Here is a 26,568-nt window from a genome sequence, read left to right as displayed (position 1 = left end):
GGCTTTTATGAGCACACAGAATTCCTGTTGTATTTTCTGGTGGCGCAAACATGCAAAACAGTCGCGCAGGAGCCAAAATCTTGCAGTTTATGACTTCATTTGAGCTGCAGCACCACTTAATGCGGTTGTAATCCAGGACAGCTCTATCTTCTTGTTTGATGGCCAAGCACATCCTGTCCCTGCAGATAATCAACGCCAAACAAGATTGAAGTACTGCTTATATTTATATCAGTAGTTCATAGCCTTGTTGGTGGTTGGTTTGATTTATTTTAGTACTCTCTTATATTTAATTGCTTACAATAAATCAACCATTTTTTAATTACGTGAATAAATACATTTAAATTATATGATTTTATGGGTAGCCTAATTATAATCAGCTTGATTGGTCAAGTATGTTAAACACACAAGGAATTAGTATTCACAGTCTAACAATTCGTAGTATGGCCACTTGGTGGCGCCTCTTTGTTTTTGTTATTCCTATGCAGCAGTTTTTCGTTTTGCCGTCGACTTGAGCGGGCCACGTGCAGTTTTACGCGTGATGCGTGGTGACCCCAAGCAGCTTTTTATTATTATTATTATTATTTTTACTATTAATAAAGTAAGTTACCTATGGATTTCCAGTCCCTTTTTTGTTCTGTATTTTTTTTTTTTTTTTTTTTTTGCTATTGAGTTTACAACAGGAGCCCATCCAAGAAACATGTAAATATTAGTGACAAACAGACGGAGACAGAATAGGAAGCCTGGCGGGTTGCTATCAGCGTCCTTATTTTCCTAGGTGTTGCAGGTAATCAAGGCTAAATTATTATTTTAAATAAATATAACAGGACTCTGCTGGGTCGGATTAAAGAACTGAGTGGGATGTATGTGGCCCGCAGGCAAAACTTTGCCCACCCTTGGGTAAGACTAAATGGAAACCTGAAAGAAGAAACCCTCATAAATCACAACTGGCCTGTAGTAGCGTATTAGGAACACAAAGGGAACATCAAACAGAAAACAGTAAAAATATACACTTTAAATCAATGAAGGATGTACTTCACTGGATGGGTAAAAAAAATCAAGAGTGTTGGAGGAGCTATGTGGACAATGCAGAGGCGGGCGGGGGTGGCGGGATAGCTGTGGGTTAAAGTGGTGTTGGGGTCTCTGTCACAGCCCTTGTTGGTAATTGGCTCCAGATGTGAGGCAGGCGGAGTGGCCCCAGCGCCAGGGAGGCGTCAGGGCCGCATTAAGAGCTCAGCCCTCAAGTGATGGGATCACGGAGAGGCGAGTTGGCCCTCAGATCACCACCCATGACCAAACTCCATGCTGGGCTGCTGACCAGTGAGCACACCAACTCTCAACCTGACAAAATACCCTCCCTTAAAAAAACAGACACTTGCTGAAATATGCAATGTTGTTTATTTACTCAAGCCTTATCTCACCTTCCCACCTCTGACCTTGATTTTCATCTTGGCACTATAAAAACTCCATCACTCCTGTCTCTCTTGCAGTCTTGTCTGCTTGCCTTTCACTTCACATGCACACCGAAAAACAACACAAAACTAAAGTAGTGAGTAGCTGCAGAGAAATCAGAGTATCAGCTGCTGCTCCACAGCCAGAATTCCAAAGAAATAAACGAATTGAGAACTGTTAATCATCAGAACAAATCATAGTAATCCCAGCTATCGCACACGTAAGCCCTCTAGTGGCCGTGAGCAGCAAATGAGGCAATCTGATTGGATGCTTTGCATGTTCTCTGCTCAAAAGCTGTCCTTCACGCACAGCATTTGATAGTCAATTCCTGTCAATCTGATGTTATTTAAACATAAATAGGAAGACTTGTGATGCATCTAGTCTGTTCCAGTCCAAGGTCAAAGTTAGGACATCAAGACCACAAACACACACAGTTAAGCAGAAATTCCAGATTTTTAATAACATGGCTGATTATTTAAAAAAACACAGCCAACACCTCTTAGAACAATATGAGAGCGGAGGTTGTCCACAGGGGGGTGGATCTGAGCCCCCACCATCATCCTTGCAATTCATTCCATCCCTTCGACCCCCGGAGATGGTGTTGTCATATCAATGGACACTGGAGTGAGTTTAACTAAACAAAAACAGTCCCACATGCGTTTTGTGTCATAAGACCTCCATTAAAACATCATCTTTGGTGAAAAAAGTGGGAATTTTCCCCCTTCCTTTCTATATTCATGAAAGGAATGCATGTGAAAAGAGATTGAGGTCACACACTTGGTGGCAATGTTGTGCTGCATTCAGGAAACGGAATTCATTACAAAATCCTCAAGGAAAATTATACAGAGGGACCACAATGTAAGTTATGAAAACTTCATAACACACTTTTTGTGTACAGTATTTCCTATTTTGGAACCACAGTAAAAAAAACTCTTAGTGAGAATTATGCACATCAAAATGAGAAAAAGTTATAAACAATCCATCCATCAATTTTCACAATTATTAAAAGCAAAGCATGTGGCTTTCATTAAAAAAGACAATATAAAACTAAGAGGCGTGTCTTGGCATTCAAACTGTGCCCGCCAATCAAACATGTTTGACTGGTGAGTTTCACAATTCCGATAGAGTGATAGTGTATGTAACTAAGTGACGTATACTGCAATACAGAACATTTCCCTTTTATTGAGTGAATTTCATTTGACATACAATACAGTACATCTGAGTACGGATTACATAATCCATTTACAGTACAATCAAGATGATTCCAATGAAGATCGGCAAGTAGCAGCAAATGTATTCTAAACAGTTATTGACATCAGACAAGCAGATTTGGTCTCTACGTTAGGTAATTTCCATCAAAGGCAATTTTTGGGGAAAAGATTGAAAAGGTGCAAGAGTATCAGTGATGAAAAATTGGAATGTAAACAATATCGTGTAATTGTGAGGTTCATGGGAAGCCCAAAAAAAACAAACAACCACCCTGAAATTGTGCTCATTTCTTGAAGTGTTCTTGTGATGCTGATGCAATAACTATACATAAAAACAAAAAATACACAACCTGAGGTGAGGTACACGGACTAGCATGTGTCTATTCCTTTATTTCATCCAAAATGTTTTTTTGGTATAACTCTCCCTTTTTGCCCTCGTGCTTTGAGAAAGAGGAACGGCGGGACAGAGGCTAAGAACTTTGCACCCACGTGAAGATGATGATTGAGAAGCTGACGACGCCCATGATTAAACCAAAGACCACCAGACACACCGCCTACAAACACAACATTAAACAAATTGTCGGAATTTTCTTTTTGAGAGAAGCGCTTGAAAATAGTTTGACATCTGTTCGAAGAGAGCAGACTTACCCCGACGGAGTCGAAAGATGGAAGAGGCTGGCTGCTAATCTTGAGGTAGAAGAAGCCGGGGAAGACAAACAAGAGGCAGCTGGATGTGGTCGATCCTGGCAAACGAAGACGACAACTTGTGTGATGAGAACTGCTTCATGAAATGGTTGACTGCGCCGTTAAATACAAATGAGCACACAGTGCAACTACACTATAATGCATTCCAAATGATTATTTTTTGGTGATTTTCTTAAGTAGTCGATACAAATGCAGTCATGGCAAAAGTTCCTTCAGATCAGTCACTTGCCCCCTGCAGAAAAAACTTTTGTACCAAACTTTATATTTCTAATCTATATGTAAATCAATTTAGTTGAGCGACCAACAATAAGATAAACATTTAAAAAAAAAAAAAAAAAAAAGGATGAAAGAAAAATATATAAAACAGTGTTGCTCATTTGGATCCAATTGAGGACAAAAACTGCCACAACAATAATAATAATAAAAAATAATAGTGAAAATAAAAACATTAAAAAAAAAATCAAATTCAAAAATTAAAATACCAAAAAATATATTATAAATGTAAATAAAATTAAATATAAACAAGTAAACAAGATAAAAAATAAATAAATAAATACAATTAAATATCAGTCAATATATAAAAATGCTCTGTTCTTACTTATTAATTTCATGCTGCAGACAATGGGGTGGTCCTTCAAATTTTTTTAATCCTGTTTTTTATTATTGTATTCATTTAGATTTTTTTATTTAATTATTTTTATTTCCTGTTAAAATAATTTTATTGTATTTATTTTTCAAATTATATTTTTTTACATCCATTTTTATTTATTCAGGCAGTCTCCATAGGATCCACCCAAAAAGCTTTAATACATGTACAGCAATATTACTCACTGTATAATAACAACTTCAATAAATAAGTAAAACTACTTGAGAGAAATGCAATGGAGAGTAAACACTGTCACCTAGTGGCATTTTACATGTACCACTGGAATTAATAAAGTGTGACATTTTTATTTGCGTCATTTATTAGACCCGATGTTGGCGACGTCCCAGACAAGCGCAGTCTGGCGCATCTGTGAGAGGGCGGGCTGTGCCACTGTGGGAGTGGTCACAGCCGACTTTAACCATGGCTAATCAAAGCGGCTCCTTTTATTCCCTTTAAATGTGGCATGTTAGCTGTGCACGAGAGTCTTGACAAGGCGGTGTGGACACGTGGTGGACACTTGGAGACTGCCACCCAACTGTATTGATGCCTGATTTGAACTTGAAGTCTGGTTTGACATATTTATGCACAGAATGAGGATTGTAGTCCAAATGCTTTAACTTTAGAGTTCCACTGTACATCTGAGAGCTACAGTACAAAATGTATGATAAATTGAACTTAGCAACAACATGAATAGCACAAACCTACCCACTACTCCAAACACATTTCGGATATCAGGTACATAGATAGCCAGCAAGAGCACCACTCCCAGGATGACCACAGTGGTCCCGATGTGGGTCAGCCAGGAGAAGGGCCGATTTCCACGCAGCAGTAAGATCACGGCCTTACGAGCCTTAAAAACACAAACACGCGCATCCCTAATTGAGGCATCACTAATAACACTTACAAGCTCCATTCCCTGTCTTTTACAATTGAGCAGTTGTTACTCACAGGGAAGTGGATGAGCGGTACGGTCAGCAGCACAGCGATGAGGATGGCGAGCCGAACCGTCATCACCATGATGTCGCGCGGAATGTACGCATCGTAGCTGAGCAAAAGCTCAGAGTCCACATAAGCTGCGGGCGGAAAAACAACAGATTGACTATCGAGCAAGCGACTTTGGTGGAGCGGTTTCAATATGGACTCTGTGCTGTGGGGGCGCCCACCGTAGAAGGTGAGGTAGCCAAACAGGGCGGAAATCACGTAAAGCAGGAAACTGAGGCTGATGCTGACGTTGGCAACATTCTGCATTCTGGCTTTGGTCGGCCTGAAGAAGCGAAAGGAGAAGAAAGACAGAAGGAGGCATGCGGTGAAGCATAATGAGGGATTTGGGGGAAGGAGACCAATTTCTACACCTGCTATGGAGTCTTTGCGTACACCCTGGAAATAAATCAATATAATAAAATAAAGATAAAAACGGAGACAGTCAGAACTCTAAGAGTCTTTTTTGCAGAGGATAAAGAATATATGCCTGGGAGTATTGTTATATTGTCTGTCTACATGTGTGACTACACTATTTAGGTTCAGAAAGTAATAACTTATAACACAGCAACACCGATGCTATTCGTTAGCCCGTCTATGGCGTTTTGAATTGACTGTTTGCTTTAAGCTAGATGGTAAAACTACAACTGAGTGTGATATGAAATAGCTTAAAGCCTCCTTTTTGAAGAACTGTTAAATATTTGCCAAACTGCTGCTGTGAAGTGAGTTGAGTTTACTATCACCGTAAAATGTTTGTAATGCAAAAAAAGAAAAATCAGCCGGCTGGTCTGACTTCTGATCTCAAAGTTGGGTCGTTCAAATCACAAGGCACCATTGTACAGAATGACAAAATATGTGTACAATGCTTGTTCATTTTTTAACTGTCAGCATGCAAAAAAATAAAATAACAATACAAAAAATTACAATGTATGTATAATAGAAAATGTAAAAAAAAAAAAAAAAAAAAAGTCACATTATTCAATAGAATAAGAGATATGCATAACTAACCGGTCCAGTTCGCAGTAGATTGGCAGGACGGCTGTGTGGCATAGGAAAGAGAAGGCCATGGTGGGAATGGCGTAGGCACTCTGAAACACACACCAGATTTGCTTTAAGCAAATGATCAGCTGACACTTTTACACAGGTGTGAGGGGCCGGTGGGTAGAGGTATGTTCATTGTTGATTCAGCAGTCTAGACTTAAGTGAAAGTTTGAAACCACAAAAATAAAAAAAAGATGGAAAACCATTACATGTAAATAAATTCACATTTTGTTTTCAGTGTGTGCATAGCACGAATGACTGACTTTATTTACGTACCCTACTGGAGACAATGAAGAGTTTGGGCGTGCATTCCGTGCCAGAGGAATTGGATACCTGCACAAACAGGAAAGAAGAGAACAGATGACATACAATAAACACAAAGGAAGATTGCAGGACATCACAGAAAATACGAGGGGTATCAGAAAAGGTCACGGATGGCTGTCAATTTCAATCTGGAACAAATGCTCTTTAATTCCTATGGGAAAATGTCGCGTTCAACTTTGGAGGTTCTACTGTATTAGCACCGCTGGGAAATAGCTGCAATTCCACCGCTTGTCGATTTGGGTCTGAAACGAAAACAAGCCTCTAAGTTAACCCATGCCAGGTCTGGAGTTCTAGTATGGTTTGTATAATAAAAGAGGTCAAAGGTTACTTCCAGGCTGAGGGGGTTGAGGAGGTGGGGTCACCTGAACTTCCTTCCCCTAAGGTAGCAGCCATTCCACAACAGCCCTCTCTGGTCCTTATCAAGCAGAGCCGTCCCCCCCCCCCCCCCACTTCTAGTCTAGACCACCACTGTCACACAAGATTGCCATCTTATGTGCGCTACTTAAGGAAGTTGTTATTACCTGGCGGTATGTCTCCATGAACATGGTGACGTTTTGCGGCAGCGGGCAGGGGATAGACCATTTTTTGACCACAACCTGAGAAGGAGACAACATAACACAGCAGGTGAAAGTAAATAAATAAATATAGAGGGAACAATTACAACTCACCACAATGGCAAAATAGAGCATGAAAAAGAAGGCAAGGCTGCTGGTGTAGCCGAGGAAGCCTGACAGAAAAAAAATATGAGATTGAGGAGTCTTTTAAAAATGCAACTTGACTTGTTTCCTCACCAATTTTTGGCAATATTGCAAGGGGAAGCACCACGCATACTGTAACGAGCATCAGCAGCAGTGTGCCATCTTCATACCAGGCGCCTCTGGAAAACAAACAGACATTAGTAGGGAAAGTCAACCCAAACATTTTCTTTTTTAATAATTAACAGTGTCTAAAATTAGTGCGTTAATTTTAAGTTAATTTAAAGTTCCTTTAACACCACTAACTCTTTTGACCGCTTCTGCACCGGGGGAATTCCAGTCGCAACGTAGCAGACCCGTCCACATCAAAATTTAGCAGTAATAAAGTTAATAATAATGCATATATTTGTGGAGACTGGGGTCAAGTTGTATTTTACAATTTTAAACATGTGTAAAATTTCACAAGTTACTTCATGTTAAAGATTAAATAGCTCTTAATATGAAAAGAAAAATGCACTGAGCTGTCACCAGTGTCTTACAAATGCAATTATGCCATCTAGTGGCAGAAAAATGACCAACACAAACCAATATCCCACTCGTTTTTTACAGTACAGTACATCTTTATAATTCAACTCAATGTTATGAATTAATATGAAATTACTGTATCAATGAGTAAAAGATGCAGCCATATTTCTACTAGTTTAACATTTTTTGTTGCACTTTTACGTTAACAAGAATATGAAAACTGAGAAAAAAATATTTTATTGTACATTTTATTGCACGTTTGGAACAGATATTAAATTTGCGATTATTAATGAGTTAACTATTGTCGTCATGCGACTAATAACAATTAAAAAAATTTAATCGCCTGACACCCCCTAATAATAATATTTTCTATGCAACCCCCACTAGTCTAAACATGGCATTCTGATTAATATTGTGTTTGTGGAATATAAATAAAGCAGCAAAATCCACCCGTTTTATCAATCTCAGGGGGCGGCCATTTTGATACTTGCTGTCGACTGAAAATGACATCACAGAGTCTGAGGGCTCAGGTAACGACCAATTACGGCTCAACTTGTGAATGTGTGACTCAAAGAGATAAGCAAAATGCAAATGGAAATAAGTAACTAAAACCTCAAAGCTTAAATGAGAGTCATTATGGAAATAAAAGTAGTTCCGAAATGTCAGGGACAGCGAGGACTTTTTGAAAGTACCTTGAAATGAGACGCCTCTGGAAATTTGTCTCCATTTAACGCTCAAATACAGAGCGACAGAGCTCTCATGTGGTACCCATTAAAGGCTTTAGCTCTCACAAACCATAACAATTATGTAATTCACATTCAAACGTTGCGCCGAGCCATCAGATCAGATCGCACCACGTATCGCTTAGTTTTCGCAGAGAGGGGGGAATAATATTTTCCTTTGCTGTTTAATGGTGATTGAGGCGGGCCGGTGTAGGAGGTGACGCATGCGGAAGGCACGCCGGCTCCGCCGGGGTGGAGGTCAAACGGGAAGAGTGCAGCCTGCCGTTGGGACCGCAGCATGGGGTCACAAGGCCTGGCTCCAGCCCTCTTTATGGGGTTCCCATAGTCGGCAGCACCTGCTCGGACCACATCAACGCCCTGCGACTCTTCCATGGCAGTTTCACTGCTACAGCGATAGCATGGGCGCTTACGATTTACACAATCTCTAACGCCATCGTCATATATTTTGCCTAGTAGCTATCGGTTGCGGAAACTACTGTTATGCATAATGGCACAAAAGTGGAATAAAATGCTGTAAAGTGAGGAGTATGGATCAAGAATAGCAACAACTGATGCCCACTTAAAATGGTGGCAAACCAGCTTTTGCATTAGATAAGGCTATGGCTTGACAAAATGACGCTCCTCTCCTCAGTTCAAAATGGCACCAAGATCTAGAGCAATAATTTTATAGACACCATTGATATAAATAAAAAAATAAAACCACAAATACAACAACAACAACAAAAATCGACTGTACGTGTGTGAGAATTCCTTGCAGCTCCATGCTGATTACAAAGCGGCAAGATACATTGAAGACCCGTGAAACATTTCATGCTATTCCTCAATGCGGGACAGCCTTGAGCGAAGGAAGGACTCAACAACGTGTTTAATGACAGCACAGTAATCTCCCCTCCACAAGTGAGCACGAGATGGGAGGAATTTTGAGGTCTGGCTGTTTTACGATAAATGGGCCATAAAAGCAGTATGATTTTTTTTAATAGAACACGCAGTAATGCAAAACATCTCTGCTTGGTGTGTTTCGATGGGCCCCGAGTGTGCCTCGATCTGCTCGCTTCTCAAAACCACTCATTAACAACGAGGTTGTTTCCCTCTGTAGTGGGCTGTAATTACAATGGCAAAACTGATATCCCTTTGTATCAGTCTGATTCCAGGGAACATGTGTGAGAGATTTGAGAGTGAAAGCAAAGCGCTAATACAAAACAGCTGCCTTGAGGAACAATCCAATGCTGAGAAGGGGGAAAGAAGCTCGAGCTCTCACTCAACCACCGCAACCAATGACAAAGCGATAGAAGTCACTTTTTTTAGCAAAAGATGTATGGACTGATAACAACTGTCAAGCTTGGTTACAACTATCAGATACATTTTCATTTATCCACATGCTGATTAACGTAGACTAGTGGTGGCAAAATCCTTTTGATGCGTGTAGAGCAGGAGCTAGCAGGAGTGGCTAGCAAGAACTCGCTAGAGCGGCTAACAGGACCGTCTTGTGGGAGAAGCTAGCAAAAGCTAGTGAGTACAAAGCAGAGGGAGGCAAGCGGCGGGAGCCCGAATCACAGGAGTCAGCTGTGGAAGGTAAGCGGCGATTGACCTATTGGGTCCAACACTAGCCGCAAGTACCACCAGAGGCTATCTACGTACACAAATTTCTTCTGCTTCGGGTATCCAAAGCAGAAAGATGGCAGCGAAACATGTCGGCCTCCTGTAAGGTGCGACGTGACCTATGTATTATAAATAGCTATTACTAGACCTAGATATAAAAATAATGTACCTTCATGTGATAGAACATATGTTTTTGCATATTATTGAAATTTATAGTGTTTTTAAAAAAAAATATTATTAGTTTATCTTTAGATGGCTTCTGTACTAAACCTCACAGAATGGTGAATGAACATGTTTTTTAATGCCTACATAGTTCATACTAAATTTGAATCATCAACACATTACAGTCATAGTGGGATGGAGTTTGTTTTTTTCGTGTGTGTTTTTTTTTAAAAATGGATCTCGTCATTAAGGGAGGGCTTTTGTGCTTCAGGGCCACATTTGATTTTTTTAAATAGAAACATGGGTAAGTTCTTTCATAGAGTAAGTGTCCATTAATCCAACCATTCAAATAATAGTAATAATAATAATGAAAAGGGTAAAAAGAAGGAATGTTTGATTGATAACACTTTTTCTACAGACCAATACGAGTACTCAACTAGAGTAGTCACCAATACTACTAATACTTTTGATACATAAAAAGAAAAGAAAGAAACACAGTGGCAAATAATTTTAAACAAAGACCTGTTAATCCAAATGTAGTATTTGTCCTTAAAATTGCAGGAAATTATTGGCAGTTTTCTATTCTTCTAATTTCAAATTTCAGGTTCCTGATCATAAAACGGTCGCTGTTGCAAGAACTGGTATCTTAAAATTAGGGCGGGTATCGAGCCGATACCGATACCTGGTATCGGTACTCGCCCATCCCAAGTAAAAAGGTGCATGTAAAGTATGTCTAATTGTATGTAGTTCATTTTAACATGAATTAAATAATTATTTAAAAAAAAAAATTTATGTTTTATATGTGGTGTAAAAGTTTTTATTTTATATTGATTATATTTTTTGTTTTGTTATTTACAAAAATATCAAGAACCAATTGCTTACTTAGGCAAATTAATTTAAAAATGAATATTACAAGATATAATATATACATTACAACAAATGCAATATGCAGTAGGACTGATGAAAATGCAAACATTCAGTGGGCCGATTTCAAGAACGGAGCGTGCAAATGAAATTCAGAAGTGCACCCACCCTTTATGGTCTGGACTCAGGAAGCTGGTGATGGCCGCCGGAAGCTCCGACTTCAAAATGACCAAATATGACGACATGGCTGCGACAGAGCAGAGGGAAACTTCAATGTTTGTTTGCAAAGAAAAGTCAAAACGAGCACACGAAGCACAAAAAGCCACACACGTCAGGTGATTGTATTATTATTAGTGTGTATGTGGGAGGCGATGGGTGTCCAGCGTGCAGGGTGGAGGGGGTCTGAGTTAATGCAGATGGGTGGAGCAGACAGCTCAAGGAGCTCAACAGCAAAGCCCAGAGTGCTGAGGAGCAGACGTAGCGCAGATCCTTTGGAGAAATGTGAAGGGGAGGAATGCAAACAATAATCATATCTGACGTTAATCCCGCTACTTCTCCCCTTTCTCCACCTCGCTCGGAAACAGGACATTATCAGCCTCCGACGGGCTCCCACATCCTTCCAGAAGGGGGCTCGGGGTCACTTCCTTGGGTCATTCACAAAGGTGGGGGTGATTGCAAGAAGGGACGGAGATTGCGGACGAACAAGAGCATGTTTGTGGCATGAAATGGGCTTCAGATGCAGCGTGCGGCCGGTGATAAAGGCAGATAATGTTCAGGGATTACATTTTGGGAAGGCAGACACAGACGGGGGTTAGGAGGGACGTTATTGCCCCCGGGGCAAGGTTTTTGCGCTCGCCGTTAAATAAACTACGAGCATAATCCCTCAGATCCTGTATGTGTTTATAAAGGAGTATTCGTCCAATAACCCCTCGGCCCACACAGATGCAAGGACACTCGCTCGGAGAATAAGGAAACACATTATTAAGCACTTTAAGCTGCCAGTAAATGGGTCTCGTTATGGGGATTCGGCCAGAATTCCCTGTAACACGTCATCCGAAATTTGCTAGAAGAAAGAGAAGACCACCACATAGTCCATATAAAAAAATGCACACTTTTGCAGTTTTTGCATAATCCTTTGATGGGATGCAATGATATTTAATACATGCAATACATTTGTTTCAATTAACACGGTACACTTTGTTATTCAAAGTTTTGCACAGTCGCAGATTTTATTTTAAATGGCTTAATAGTGCAAATCTTTCAAACATGTGACTAAATGTTAAATGTGCAAAACAATAAAATAAAAAGAAGCAGTGTGTTTATTACTTGAGGGACGGGGGTTGTCCCACAGTCTGATGTTCTGTACATTTAGACTTACAATGATTGACTACGTTTACATGCAGTCAATAAATACCTTTCGGCAAAGTAACAGGCGGTTGCCCCATCTCCAAATAAACAAATAAATACATGAATAAAAAGTTTAAAACAAAACAATATTGAATCAGCCATGTATATGTCGCGGGTCTCTAATTACAATTATGCGGGGGTCCTATGTACTTATATAATAAAATAAAATATATAATAATAGGTTAAAGTTTAAAAGTGTTTAAAGTGTGTGGGAAAGATACAATTACATTTTTTTTAATTATATAGTCTCTTTGTATTGTGGATTTCCAAAAACTGAATATTCACAATATTTGGGTTTTGAAAAGGCCATGTAAACACGCAAAAAAACTAATATGCTCTTATTTGAGCCCTCGGTCACCCCTTTTCTAACCCAAATATTTGGTCATATAAACGTGTATCATTACCTCCTTTGAACTGAACTTTGGTTTGTGTTCTGCGCAAGCTCTATTATTTGCACGGAATCTTGTTTTTTTTTTACTTGTATGTGCGGCGGCCATCTTACGTTGCCACTCGCTAAGCGAGCCAAACTTCAATACATTGATTTTTAAACTAGCATGCCGAAATCCAACCGCAAAAGCAAGACATGATGCACTGGTTCAGTTTCAGGCATTGGCTTATCATGACATCACACGACAACACTTTCACAACAATACCTCATACGGTACTTACTTCTCTAAGAAAGAGGTCCTTGAGTGAAGAGAAGGATTGGATATTAGTCGAGTGGTAAGAAAACATGTTGTAACAACAAGCGTGTAGAAGAAGAAAATGTGTGTGTGTGTGTTTGTATGTATGTGGTGGTCATCAAAGTAAGCACAGCCAGCGTGAAACATAAGACAGAGTCACTTTCATTTGACTGCGCAAGCCTGTGGGATGGCCAGTAATTAAGGTCAATTGGCCTATCAGCCTTTGGCAGTGCCGATGAATGTTTACTCAAAGTGAAGCTAATTGCACTCTTATAAAAGGAGGCCTGGGTGCAGACAGATGCAGGCCCCACTTTGCGCCCCATGCTGGGGGAAACCACAGACATACCAGAGGGGGCAGCGCCGCCATTGACCACCGTAGCGCAGTGAGAGGGGGCGGAGTCCTGAGGGGAGGGGTCCCATTAGGGTCTTAGAGGGTGGGAGTGGGTTTTTAGCATCAGTGATCAATTAGAGCACAAGTCAGGTTTCAGGCCCCGGGGAGAGCGGCCGAGAGGACGGCAGCCACGGAGTCAAAGGTTATCGGGAGGATCTGGATATTAGCCTTTACAGCCCAGAGGCAATAAACAGAAAGGGGGGACATATTTACAGTAGGGGGCGCTCTTAGGCTCCAGGATAAACTGGCCATTGTCAGAAAAATATGTGTTAACAGCAACCAAAACATTATGACCAACTGTACAATATACTGAGATATAATAAAATAGAATACTCTCTCTCTCTCTCAATATATAGGAAATAGCTATAGTGAACCACCAGCATATCCTGGTCCACATTTCACACGCCATCTACAGTACACTAAATACCTCTTTTTCAAGTCAACACCCATTTTTTATTCTATTTTTTTACCAAAGTCTCGCTAGTCTAAATACAGTATTATGGTTAATTATGCGCTAGTGGAATATGAGTTAAGCCACAAAATCCAGGAGTTTTATCAATATCCAAATTTAAGGCGGCCATTTTGCCACCTGCCGTCGAGTGAAAATGACATCACAGTTCAGCTCAGGTCTCAGGTAACAACCAATCACAGCTCAGCTTCAGAAAACAGGTGAGCTGTGATTGGCCGTTGCCTGAGCCCTGAGCAACTGTGATGTCATCTTCGACAGCAAGTGGCAAAATGGCCGCCCCCTGAGATTAATACTAAATAATAATAAATAAATGAATAATATCAAAAGGCTGGATTTTGCTGCATAACCCATATTCCGCAAATGTACTATTAACCAGAAAGTCATATATTATTGTCAAGAAATGTATACGGTTGACTTCCCCTTTAATTTTTTTTTTTTTACTTGCATAACATATTTGGCACCACTTTTACACCTAATTCCTTTCCTGATGCAACCCAATTACTTCGCAAATAAAGGGTCTTGGTTGTGGTCAGTTGGTGTATGTTTATATATATAGAGAGAAAAAAAACAAGAGCAGACCTACCGCCAATATTTTGGATGAGGATTGTAATTCCAACGAGAACCTATGGAAATATTTTCAGTTGGTTATAGCGTCAAGTTTTCAGCATACACGTTTAGAAGTAAATCTAGATCAAAAACATACTAGTTAGTACGAGCACTGCCAGAATGCAAGTACAGTTGAGCAGAGTCCATTTTGTGATGCTGATCGACATCCGATCAAGCGGTTCCAGAGCAGCATGTGCGCATGGTAGCCTAGTAGTTAACACATCTGCCTACTAAGGTTCCGGGTTTGACTGTGGAGAGTTTGCATGTTCTCCCCATTTTTGTGTGCCTTTTTTGTCCAGTTTCCTCCCACATTGCTGTTCAATATTTACGGTCACAAATTCTTGTGTGTGTGGCCAACTAAAAATAAAAATGAATAGGAGAAACTTTTGCAACAATAATGTAGTTACCAGATGAGAAAACAGCTAGCCTAGCTTCTTCTACTACTCTTTCTTCTTTGTATTTCTTGTCGTTTTGCATCTCTCAAGTTTCAGTACAGTAAACCCTCACATATTTGCTGTTCACTATCGCCGAATTCACCTCTTTAGTATTCATTCCCAACCAGTCGCTGAAAATTTCACTTATTTGTAATTTTCTCTCTGAAAAGTCCTAAGATGCCACAACATCCTGCCAAAGCCCCGTCGAAATAAGAAGAAGTGTCAAGAAAGTATGTTGAAGGGATACATTTCAACAAAGGTTGCATCTCATTTTTGTACGCATGTCGGGGAGGGTCGAAGTTTAACCTGGTTGTTAGAAGTTCTTCAAAAACATGTGCATGTACAAGCACAGTGCATTTTTTTTTAATCAAATAATCAGAACGCCATTTTTTTTTTTTAAGTTTGTGGTATATTATTTCCAACTTAAATTATTATATATATTTTTTTTTCACTATTTATGACAGGGCTCTGTCCCACAGTATGTATTTATGTGTTATTTAAAAGTAGCACAAATTAAAAAAGGACCATTAAAATAAGCAAAACCACAATCTTAGTGAAAGGATATTTAGGCAATGATTTCCCCCTAAGCAAAACTCAATCCTTACTTTTCCTGGTTTTTGTAATGCTTGGCCTCCCAGATCTTCATATGAATTAATACCTACAGGAGAAAACAAATGATAATTCAATTATAATGAGGAAATGGAGGGGGGGGGGGGTCATTTTCAGTCACATTTCTTGATGCAATCTTTTGTTTTGTGCTGATTAAAATGAGAGTGACACTCTCACCTGTCAGGTCACAGAGCTTGAGGAGAAGATGTATGGAATACGCCGCCAGGCTCGACACGAGTGTCAACAGGATGCTGGGTAGGAAGTGCAGATTTTAGAAAGAAATGATCTTCATGACTCATCTTACACACACGTATTACTGTAAGCTGTTTGCTTACCTAAAGCCAACTATGCCGGTGCTCGCCATGGCATAAGATAGTCCGAGAATGCCGCTGCCCATGATTGCATTCATCACGTTAAATACAGAGGAAGCAAAGGAGGCGCCTCTGACCCTGCTCGGCTGCACACAATATGAAGATGGGAGTTAACAAACGGAAGAAATCAAATCATTTTAATTGACGGTGTGGATAACAACTGGTCAGGCCTGATGATGGATCTCATGAAAGAGCAACACGGTGGCATGTGGGATCAGGGGATGAATACGGGAATGGATAGGACGGGATTTGAGCCGCAGGCTGCCGGACAGCTGCCTGAGCTCTGGATAAACTGACTGACCCTTCTAATAGGGGATATCCTGGAGAGGACGAGTGGCCACTCTGGTGTCAGTGTCATAACAAGCGCGGATTGACATGCTGACCCGAGATACACTACCAAGAGACCGGAAGTCATCTACAACGCTGGATGAGGATTAGACAATATGGCAACAATAAAACTAACACTTGCATTCACTGGTGGAACTTTCCGGTTCAGTGTCACAGTTCTGTTTGCACAGTCAAAAATGCTAACCTGGTAAGCAGGAAAGCATAAGTGCTCAATTTAAGGCTGTGTGATATGGACCAAGAGTCATATCCCGATATATTTTGGTTATATATCCTGGCATATATATTTTTTCCGCAAATGTCAAAGCCAAATATGATGTCACAAGTAGTTTGACTGAAACCAGCTTCAGTAAAAAGTGGCAAAATCAAATGATTAAATAATAGACCGGTTCCTTCAGCTGGCTCATGAAAAAAATGCTCAGTCATTAAAATAATAACATGTAAACATAAATGCTGTAACAGGAGTACTTCTAAATAAATAAAATAAATAAAGCTCCGTAAGTTGCACAGTTAAATAAAAATATCTTTAAAAAATATCTTCAATAAAACAGCTTGTAAAACAGATATTTTTCTGAGCTCTATTCATGAGAAAAGTGCAAAAAACATTTTTATTTAGTTTGATAACTTTTAATGGCTTATTGAAATCAAATGACAGATTTTCTTCTCTATTCTGTTTCTGACAAATTCACTGATCTTAACAGTCTCAACCAGTTACACAAGAAACAGATTATCAACTTAACCCCCCCCCCACACACACACACACACACATATAACATTATTTTGTTGCTCATCTGAATCTTAAAAACTGAACCATATCAAAATTACTGAATCACTGTTTCTTATTTAATTATTATTATTTATTTTTTTTACAAATCAATTCTTCCTTCCACGGCCAATGTTGCTTCCTCCATTAATGAGTTGTTGACGAAAGGCATGTGACTTAGTGTTGCCAACTTCCCAGTAAGGAAAGTAGCTACTGGCTGTCCTAAAGTTGCTACAAGCCACTAAATGATGTGACAACAGCATCATTTTCATGTAATTGTAATGGCTACTGTAGGAGAGAGGAATAACATAATGGGAGAGGCAAAAAAATACACCCTAAATATGTTTAGAACTACAAATGAACTTTCTTTTGTTGGTTTGTTTAATTTTACCTTTTAAATGGGCCATCACTTCTCAAAATAACTTCATGACTTTTTGTCTCCCAAAAAAAGTAGCTGGATTTGTCACAAGTCCATCCATCCATGATCTGATTCTGAATCGTTTATCCTCACGAAGGTTGCGTGTGTGCTGGAGCCAGCTGTCTTTGGGCAGTGGGCGGGGTATACCCTGAACTGGTTGCCAGCCAATGGCAGTGTTCCTAGTTAATTTTGACACACACAAAAAAGTCACCAAGAGGCTTTGGAAAGTCGCCAGATTTAGCGAGAAAGTGGAGAGGAAGGGCGGGCGGGGCAGTGCAGACTGCAGAGGGCTCCCAGTCAACACTCAGCACAGCAGAGTGAGGTTCACAGTGCATCACAGTGATGGTCTGGGGCTACTTTGCTTCCTCAGGACCAGGACTACATGCTGTGGGTGATGGAAAAATGAATTCTGCTGTTTACCAGAAGATCCTGAATGACTCGGAGGACGTCTGATCATCAGTTTTGCCCTCAAACTCAAGCGCAGGACAACGATCTTAACACACCAGCAAGTCCACCTCAGAATGGCTCAAAAAGAACAAAATGAAGGTGTTGGAGTGGCCAAGCCAAAGTCCAATTGAGATGCTGTGGTGTGACCTTAAACAGGTAGTTTATGTTGGAAAACGCAAAGAACAGTAGTCCAAAATTCCTCCACAGCGGTGTGAAAGACTCCACCAATTATTGCAAAAGTTTTTTTGTTTTTTGTTAAGTTATTGCTGCCAAAGGTGGCACAACTCCCTCTTAGGTTCATGGGGCAATTAGTATATATAGTCAGATAAGTTTGTATTTTTCTGCCCTTTGGTAAATAAAATCATCAATTAACTGCATTTTATATATCTTTGGGTTGTCTCATAGTGATATTAAAATTGGTTTGATGATATTATGTCAAATTCTAAGTATGTTATTATGATTTGTATTGTTCACAAAATGAAGCCAGGACACCCCCCCCCCCCCCCCCCCCAAAAAAAAAAAAAAAACCACACACACACCAACTGGTGAGTTTTCTGTAACAAAGTTCTGAAAATTGTAAAAGCTAAACATGCAATAAAACGATTAACTTAAGTTGGAGCTCTTTATCACCTTAAACAACTGGTAAGAAGTTCCAAACATCATGGATTTAATTTTGTTGCAAACAACGTGTCCCTTAAAATGAGTCAAATGTGCACTCGTATTTTAAAAGTTTTGTTGTAATGATTGAACTCTAGTGAGGAGTACAGACACAGCCAAACTATACATTTACTGTTATTATTTTCCCCACTTACATTAGACAGCAAAGGTGTTGTTTCGGTCCCCTCTGTGTCTCTGCGGGCAGGTTGGCTGTACAATTCCGCGTTTCCATTACCGTTAATACTCATTTTCTTCGACAGAAAAGACACTAAAGTGTCACAAAGTCTTCAGCGCAATGACTGACAGAATGTTATGGTCTCATTCTAACTTTTACGCCCGTCTCATTGGCTTCTTGTTGTTTTTAGTGGCGACAGTCACATGCTTGTTATTTCCGTCGCAAGTATGACGTTTTACTCCTACTGACCAATCAAACACACGTTCTGGTCTCTGTCAACCAATCACGCGAGAGGTCTGGTCCACTATGAATGACGTCGTTGTCGAGGAAGCGTGCCTGTTTCTGAAGGATGTTGAGGTAAGAACCGATTGTGAATTATCGTGACATTGACCGGTAAATTATTAAATAAAACGTGTTAGTTTTTCACGTGTAGGCTTTTAAAAGCGCCTGCTTTTTCGTTACAGGCTCCTCAAAATAGTATTCTCATCTGTACAAAAACGAAGCAACACGAACGTTTCCGCTGTGCTCCGAAGTGTCAGCCTTGCAGCCTCCCCAAGTGCTAACTTCGTATCGCACCCCCAAATGGAAGCCAAACTGTATCATGCGCCTCCGCAGGTGCGCGGTATGACATCTCTTGACAAAGACGCCTTCGCACAGACAATCACTGTCCCAGCTTTAAGGGTCCCCACGCGGTTTATCAACAAATTGATGAAGAGCCTGAAAAAGTCCACTATCCAGCGCCCGGGGGTACCCAGAGTAGTGCAGGATCAAGAGGAGAGTCCTGACTTTAGGCTGGTGCTGTTGGACCCCCACAGAGTGTCCTCGTCGGGCTCCTTCAGTGAGGCTGAAGCAGAAGCGTTGAGGTCATTCGACGTCTCTCAGGAGCTGCAGCACTACGAGCTGAGATTGACCTACGACAACCTGAAGAGTGAGGAGGTTCTGGAGGCTGTGCTGCCTTTGGAGCAAGACGTGACGTCTTCGTTCAGCCGAGTGGGACACATTGCGCACATGAACCTCAGGGACCACCAGCTCCCATATAGGAACCTCATTGGTGAGAATACCTCTGGCCTTTATAAAAAAAAATGCAACATTACATGACATGGCAGGTACGTGATGATCTGCAAAAAAAAAAAATGGAGGCATTGAATTTTCATCTCTTCCCATTGTAGGTAAAGTGATTATGGACAAGAACCCTGGTGTCACGTGCGTGGTCAATAAGACAAATAATATTGACTCAACATATCGCAACTTTAAGATGGAGGTGCTGGCTGGAGAGGAGAACATGGTCGCTAAAGTAAGTTCAGCCAGAATTTAAAAAGTCGGTTCAAAATCTATCTACATGAAAAATAGACTACTACAGTATGTAAGATTTGCAAGTTACTGTCATAAGTGTGAGTATGTGGACAATGAAAACTGTGTACCTTATAATGTTATTTCCACACAAAAACTGTAAAAACTCGACATTCTTTTTTATCGGCTCATCTGCGCGTTTCACAGGTGAAAGAAAATGGGGTGACGTATGAGTTTGACTTCTCTCGCGTGTACTGGAACCCAAGACTGAGCACGGAACACCAGCGCGTGGTGGACCTCGTCAAGCGCGGCGACATCGTGTTTGACGTGTTCGCCGGCGTGGGACCCTTCGCCATCCCGGCGGCCCGTGCGGGTGCCGCCGTGTTCGCCAACGACCTCAACCCGGAGTCGTACAGGTGGCTGCAACACAACAGCAAATTGAACAAGGTGGAAGGCAAAGTGAAATCCTTCAACCTGGACGGCCGAGCGTTCGTTCGAGGGCCGCTCAAGCGAGAGCTTCCCGCGCTGTTTGCGGGAAAAGGCCGAGTGCACGTGGTAATGAACCTGCCCGCTTTGGCTTTGGAGTTCCTGGATGCTTTCAGGGGCCTGCTGCAGGAAGAGGCTCCATACGATAACAACCTTCCCACAGTGCACTGCTACGGCTTCTCGAAAGATGACAACCCGGAGAGGGACATGGTGGAGAGGGCGTCTCTCGTCCTGGGCTTCCCTTTGGAGGGCCGCTGCAATGTGCATTCTGTTCGTAATGTGGCACCCAACAAAGATATGTTGTGTATAAGCTTCACCCTTCCTCAAGAAGTCCTCTTCAGCCAGCACGAAGAACAAACAGGTAAGAATTAATTGACAAAAAAAATGCAATATTCTGGGATTCAGACTGTGTGAAAAGAATAACTTTAAGGTAAGTCGACCCGATTTCTTTTTTTCTTTTTTTACACACAATATGTTCTATGCAGCCCCATTGGTCTAAACACGACGTTCTAGTTAATATTGCATTTGTGGAGTATGAATTCAGCAGCAAAATCCTTTTTTTTTTTTTTCTTCTCAGGAGGCGGATGACATCATTAAATGACACATTAAATGACATCACAGTTGCCACGCAACTGTGATGTCATTTAATTTTAGTTGACAGCAAGTGGCAAAATGGCCGCCCCAAGATAAAAACAGGTGGATTTTGCTGCTTAACTCATATTCCACAAGCATATTTTTAATAAGAATACCTTGTTTAGACTAATGGGACTGCAAAGAACTTTGGATTGATTTCCCCTCAAAGTTATTCTTTCACATATTCTCTGAATCCCAGAACGTATATTACTTACAGGATACTGACTGAGTTTTTTTGTTTTGTTTTCCCCCTACAATTAACCACAGAACATTCAGAGGAACCAACCCCCAAGCGGCAAAAGTGTGAGACGGCAGATTCATCATGAATGTGAATGTAAGGGATACTTTGATGTCATTTTCAACAGTAATAAGATATTTTAATAAGATTACATTGCACATGCTCAGAAAACAGATAATGACCAATCATGGCTCAATTTGCTAAAGTCACATGACCAAACCTAGAAAACAGGTGAGCCATGATTGGTCGTTTCCTTAGCAAGCGTGATGTCATCTTAAATCAGAGCAAATTGCAAAATGTGTTTTTAAAGGTATTAGTTCTACATGGAAAAAAAGTTGTCACAATTAGACAAAATATCTTCTTAGTGCTGAAAATGGTTCAATGAGTCAAGTATCCCTTTAAATCACACCTTGATGTCAATATGAAAGTCAACTTGAAGAAATAGTTTAGTTTATCTTTCTATTTTTTTTTCTGTCATCAGAAACCATTAGCATAATGAAATGAGAAACAACGTTAAAGACTGTGGCATCAATCACAACGGAGTATTATCTGTTAGAATTTTGAATACAGCTCTTCTATTGGAAGTCATTTGATTTTTCAGGTACGTCGTGGCCTGCTTGACAACCAAACTAAGTTGAACTTGAGACAAGTTCCTAGAATCCAGAGCTTCCTTGAAGATTTTTCCTTTTTAAATAAATTCCTCTGCTGGCAGACTGAATTCTGATTTATTTACTGTACATATGAAAATAACACAAAAAATATATATTTTACATCTCATATCACTGACCACCACAACAGCGTTTGTTCCCTTCAGTGATGTATTCATAGTCCGTTAAGTTGTGTCATAGAGTTTGAGGTCAGCCAATACGGGGAAAGAGGCCACTGAAGGCATCCTGGATGGCTCGATGACACGCCAAAGCCGAGCTGTATCCTCCGGCTGAGTCCTGAGGCAGGGAGGCCCGCACGTGGTTCAAGTATCTGTAAACACACAAGAAAGCCCCCGTCCCCTCGTCAGTGACGTCATGGAGCTATTTTGTAAATAACGACGCCGTCTGACAGCTTGAGCGCTGCTTTCAAGAGCGGAGAAACTTGAGTGTAAGTTTATCCGTCCTTAAATCCACACTTGGGCTTATTTTTTCTGGCCCGTTTTGCTCGTCTGATGAGATGGAGGCGGACACACGTAAGTGTACGTTAACACTGAGAACACCTTGTGCCCCGAAAAGCCTCAGCAACACGGCGCTATTAAAGTATTAGAGGTGTCTCCCTTTTATTTTAAGTGCTTACAGATGTATCCTGCCAGAGTCTCTCAGGTTTTAAGCAACGCTCAAAGTCAGTGTTTGTTTTCACACCGTCATTCAAAAAAAAAAAAAAAAAAAGTTCACACAATGTGCTCGCTATCAGCTCACTTGTCTTGTAGAGAGGGAGCTACAAAAAAGTACACTAGCAATAGAGGGTAGTTTTAAAATGGCCGTTTGTTCTTTGAATGTAAGAAATGTATGAGAGCAGTTTACCAACTTTTTTTTAGCGCCAAGGCACATCTTTTAGAAAAATCTCAGCACACAAAATGATACAGCAGACTGAAAAAAATATATGATACAGAGGTTGAATGTATCGCCTGCCATCTAGTGGAAGAGCATTTAATTGTTGTGCATGTCATTATACATCACTAGCATAGAGAGATGAACAAAGGTATTGTAAATAATTTTCACGCAAATTAATTGTGGCAACGTTGGATATCACTGTATTGTATTAGAGCATCTCACCACTGAAGGTTTGTGTAAATTTAGGCTCCCCTCCCACCAAAAAAAATTGTAAACTGCAGGTGATCACGGAAACAGTGTGATGCTTAATACACATGTAGAAATTCTTTAACCAAAATTTATATTTTAAATGCTGAATTAATTATCTGATTTACCCCAAAAAATTAAACAAAACAAAACCTTGTTTTTTGACTAGGACATCAGATTCTCATCCTTCCCAAACAGAAAAAACATCCGGTGAGTCAGATCAAATTTGAGTATAAAAATTTGGCAAAAATGGTGCTTACATATTTTAGTTTTAAGCAATTATTATTATTATTATTTTTAAGATTTTGATATGTATTTTAGGTGCATTCATTTTTTTTTATACTGTTGTTTTAGGCCTTAAAAAAAAAAATTATATATAATTTGTACATTTTTGTGTGTTTTCAGACAGTTATCGTCTGCCCTTTTTCTCTATGTGCTACATTCTACTATTCTTTTTGGGATTGCAGCTTGTTGCTATAATACTAGCGTGGCGGAGACAAATTCCTTGCATGCTATTACATACTTGGCCAATAAATCCGATTGTGGTCATGTAAACTGCCAAAACAGCACTTTTTAAAATAGAAAAACAGATACTGTACTGATTATGTATCTGTTCAGCCTGCCTAGATTTCTGTTGGTACTTTTATAACTGCAGTTTGACTTTAGATGCATGATAACTAATATTTTGTGCAGTTTGTGCATATTCTCTGCAGTTCAGTAACCCTAATTACAGGTAAGCCTAAAATTATGCATAGCCAAATTGGTATCTTTTTTGCTGGAAATGACACAAGAATGTGGAAAAAAGATGGCAAGATGTTCCGTTAAGGAGTAATAATAATAATAATAGTTTAAAACATGTTCTCTTTTTTTTTGTTCAATTAATATAAAAAAAAAAAAAAAAAAACAATCTTTTACCATGAGCTTGTGTAATTTACAGCTGAAAGATAACCCTGTTCAAAAAAAAATGGCTAAAATCATTCATACTGTCTTAAAAGGGGATATGATGGGTATATGGCACCTATGACAATATGTTTCCTTGTTTCAAGTGAAACACACACACACACGCCTAAAGCCCTTGTAGAAGTGAGTGTCTGGCATGTCCTCTGCTCCTGTGAGTGCGGGAGACTTCAAAGTGAGTCGGTAATCACGAGCACAGACAGCCCTCTGAATTCTGCAGCCATTCAAGCCGCTTCGCGCAGTAATCCAACACCTGTGTGATGCAAGTGTGCATGTGTGAGAAAGTACGCAGCAAATAGATCATATGTTGATGTCAGCGCAGAAAGCCCGCTTAAGTATCCTCGCTAGCATGTAGACGCGCAAATATTTCGCCATACGTCACACGGCGTGACCTTGTCAAGGCCCGGCGACCGTGCCGCGGAAAAGTGAGACGAAGGGCAGCCAATGCGAAGAAAGACCACTCATCGGCCACTAGAGAAACAACACAAGTTCAAAAGAGGAGGGCCAGTGATTAATAATAACTTCATTAGCCGCGAGCTGCTGCAGTCTGTCCTTCAGAGCACTTGAGGGAGGTCTTCTCAGATGGCTTCCTGCATCCGATGAGTGCTGCCTATTGATTATATTGTGCTGGGCCGTTTTAATGGTGAAAAAAGTGGGGCTATTTACAGCCTGGCTAAGTCTGCTCTTCCTGCTAATCTAATCCCCAAGCTACTCATGTGGTCATTCCTTCCAAGAAAGCTGAGAGCTCTGTGTAACTTTATACCGGCCTGCCCCTAAGGAGAGAGCAAGAGAGCAGAAAGAGAACATGAAGGCGGCGGTAGTGGGGGGGGAGAAAGGAAGAAGAGGGTGTGCAGTCTGTATATGTGAGAGAGAAGGTTTGGGAAGTGGAGGAAAGGTGGGGGGCGGGCTACGAGTTAAAATCACCTTTGGGTATCATCATGACAAAGCCTCTTCTCTTAAACCAACCCCATTGGCCTCTGCTCACCCCTTCCACCTCACGTTAGTTCAGTTCTGCTCCATTAAGTCAGAGGCTCTATCGCCGAGTGAGCTGCAGCGGCATCCAAGTGCGTGTACACAAACCGGCAATAGACGTTCGCTATGCCTGGCCAATTGGGAGCACGGCTGGGAAATGCATATTGGCGCAGAGTAACATGGGAAGTGATAGCTTAGATATGTAAAACACAAAAACAGTTGCTAAGGAAGAACCCATCCAGATGTGGATAAAGTAGCCTGCTAACTAACAAACAATAAACAACTCCACTTTATTTATAGAGCACTTTAAAACAACCACCGTTGCATACAAGGTGCTGTACATGGAGCGGAAATTAGTCATACAACAAGACAGTTAAAACAATAATTAATAACAAAAATAGCAAACATCACAAAAACACTGAAACAATACTGATTCTCATGCTACGTCAAAACTAAAGAATAATGTGTTTTAATGACAAGTTAAGATGGGTCAATAATGCTCAGTATCGGTTGGCATGACGACATGTTTTTTTAAATGCTACATTAATATGCATCTGATAATGTGAACCAAAACGGAGCATTATTACCTTTTGTAAAGGCAAAATATATCAAATAAATAATAGGGCCTGATTGATATGGATTTTTTTAGGCCAATGCCGATTTTTTGCAGAAAAAAAATAGATTACAGATTATATGCGTATTTTCACTATTCGCGGCCCAACCTGGTCCCTATTCCTTGTGAATAGCAGGCATCAAATGTAAATATATTGGCAAAAAAAAAAAAAAACCTTTTCATTCGGTTCCTAGAATGAATTTTGTAGTGCAATGCATTTAATCAATGAAGTTATAAGGACATTAATCCTTGTCATTTGTATGTTTGTGTTACATTTAGTATATGTTTGATTTATGTTGGACTGTTTTTATTTATTAAATTTTTTTAAGAAAACAAACCTGCATTGCTCACCTAAGCATTGCTTGTAAAAATGAATTATTGTGTTTGTTTTGAATGACAACTCTGTAGAATTGACCTTATCAACAAAGTTCATGATATACTGTATATTGAAGGTTATTGTATAGATTTATGTGTAATAAATAATAAAGCTATTGTTACTTGTGTTCAACTACTGTAAATGGTTAGAGTACATAAAGGTTAAAAAAAAAAAGAAGCAAATATCAGCCTTTTGGCCGATTTGATCAGTCGGCCGATTCGATCAGTCGGCCGATTCAGTTGGGCCCTAGTAAATAATAGTTTTGGCAAAATCTAGCACTAACACACAAACAGTTTGTTATGCAGATTCAATTGTATTTATTTATTTAATTTTTTTTACCAGTTACTTTCCACTTCAATGTTCTTTCCAGTTAGACAGGTAATAGTCATTGCATGTTCTTGTCATTCAGTTAAGAGTTTTGCCTCTGAAATGTCTCTCTTTCTTTCTACCCCCGACTCGTAGGTGCCAGAGTTTCCACGAGTACAGCAAAAAGAAGCAACAC

The 26,568-nt window shown here is 40.1% G+C and overlaps 3 protein-coding genes across 6 annotated transcripts in view; 1 reads left to right on the top strand and 2 right to left on the bottom strand.

Moving 5' to 3' along the window:
* Positions 1–2,606: 2,606 nt before the first annotated feature.
* Positions 2,607–19,222, bottom strand: slc38a6 (solute carrier family 38 member 6). Its single transcript, XM_077555610.1, has 16 exons — positions 18,695–19,222; positions 15,874–15,995; positions 15,716–15,789; positions 15,535–15,587; positions 14,473–14,512; positions 11,108–11,186; positions 7,143–7,228; positions 7,020–7,078; positions 6,873–6,947; positions 6,304–6,360; positions 5,995–6,074; positions 5,172–5,272; positions 4,957–5,081; positions 4,714–4,858; positions 3,306–3,400; positions 2,607–3,211 (listed from the first exon to the last, which is right to left on the bottom strand). The coding sequence occupies exons 1-16, from the start codon at positions 18,785–18,787 to the stop codon at positions 3,128–3,130; spliced, it is 1,368 nt and encodes a 455-aa protein (XP_077411736.1). The 5' UTR covers positions 18,788–19,222; the 3' UTR covers positions 2,607–3,127.
* trmt5 (tRNA methyltransferase 5) lies at positions 18,954–26,547 on the top strand. 3 transcript variants are annotated; one of them, XM_077555599.1, is made up of 6 exons: positions 18,954–19,071; positions 19,179–19,765; positions 19,884–20,008; positions 20,212–20,851; positions 21,391–21,457; positions 26,529–26,547. In XM_077555599.1, the coding sequence occupies exons 1-5, from the start codon at positions 19,064–19,066 to the stop codon at positions 21,447–21,449; spliced, it is 1,419 nt and encodes a 472-aa protein (XP_077411725.1). In that variant the 5' UTR covers positions 18,954–19,063; the 3' UTR covers positions 21,450–21,457; positions 26,529–26,547. The 3 variants fall into 3 exon arrangements, with proteins under 3 accessions (XP_077411725.1, XP_077411719.1, XP_077411712.1); XM_077555593.1 differs by lacking the exon at positions 26,529–26,547 and adding an exon at positions 21,963–22,072; XM_077555586.1 differs by lacking the exon at positions 26,529–26,547 and having other exon boundaries at positions 21,391–22,072.
* mnat1 (MNAT1 component of CDK activating kinase) overlaps positions 22,068–26,568 on the bottom strand; it is a 42,178-nt gene continuing 37,677 nt past the window's right edge. Inside the window, exons 9-10 of one of the 2 annotated variants that reach the window (XM_077555624.1) lie at positions 24,215–24,358; positions 22,068–22,339 (exon numbers count right to left, since the gene is read on the bottom strand). In XM_077555624.1, coding sequence (XP_077411750.1) covers positions 22,219–22,339; positions 24,215–24,358 — 265 coding nt within the window. In that variant the 3' untranslated portion in view covers positions 22,068–22,218. The remainder of the gene's footprint in view (positions 22,340–24,214; positions 24,359–26,568) is intronic. The other variant, XM_077555630.1, reaches the window with a different exon arrangement.

The sequence above is a fragment of the Vanacampus margaritifer genome, chromosome 1 (assembly GCF_051991255.1).
Source record: "Vanacampus margaritifer isolate UIUO_Vmar chromosome 1, RoL_Vmar_1.0, whole genome shotgun sequence".
NCBI classification, from domain to species: domain Eukaryota; kingdom Metazoa; phylum Chordata; class Actinopteri; order Syngnathiformes; family Syngnathidae; genus Vanacampus; species Vanacampus margaritifer.
This window is presented reverse-complemented; position numbering and strand designations above follow the sequence as displayed.

Bases quoted from the DNA above. Each gene is read 5' to 3' on its own strand.
- trmt5 (XM_077555599.1), top strand. The intron at 19,766-19,883 runs GTGAGAATACCT...TTCCCATTGTAG, and splicing joins CCCATATAGGAACCTCATTG to GTAAAGTGATTATGGACAAG. The intron at 20,009-20,211 runs GTAAGTTCAGCC...CGCGTTTCACAG, and splicing joins AGGAGAACATGGTCGCTAAA to GTGAAAGAAAATGGGGTGAC.
- slc38a6 (XM_077555610.1), bottom strand. From the start codon at position 18,787: ATGAGTATTAACGGTAATGGAAACGCGGAATTGTACAGCCAACCTGCC. The intron at 15,790-15,873 runs GTAAGCAAACAG...CTTCCTACCCAG, and splicing joins ACCGGCATAGTTGGCTTTAG to CATCCTGTTGACACTCGTGT. The intron at 3,212-3,305 runs GTAAGTCTGCTC...TTGTGTTTGTAG, and splicing joins CATCTTTCGACTCCGTCGGG to GCGGTGTGTCTGGTGGTCTT.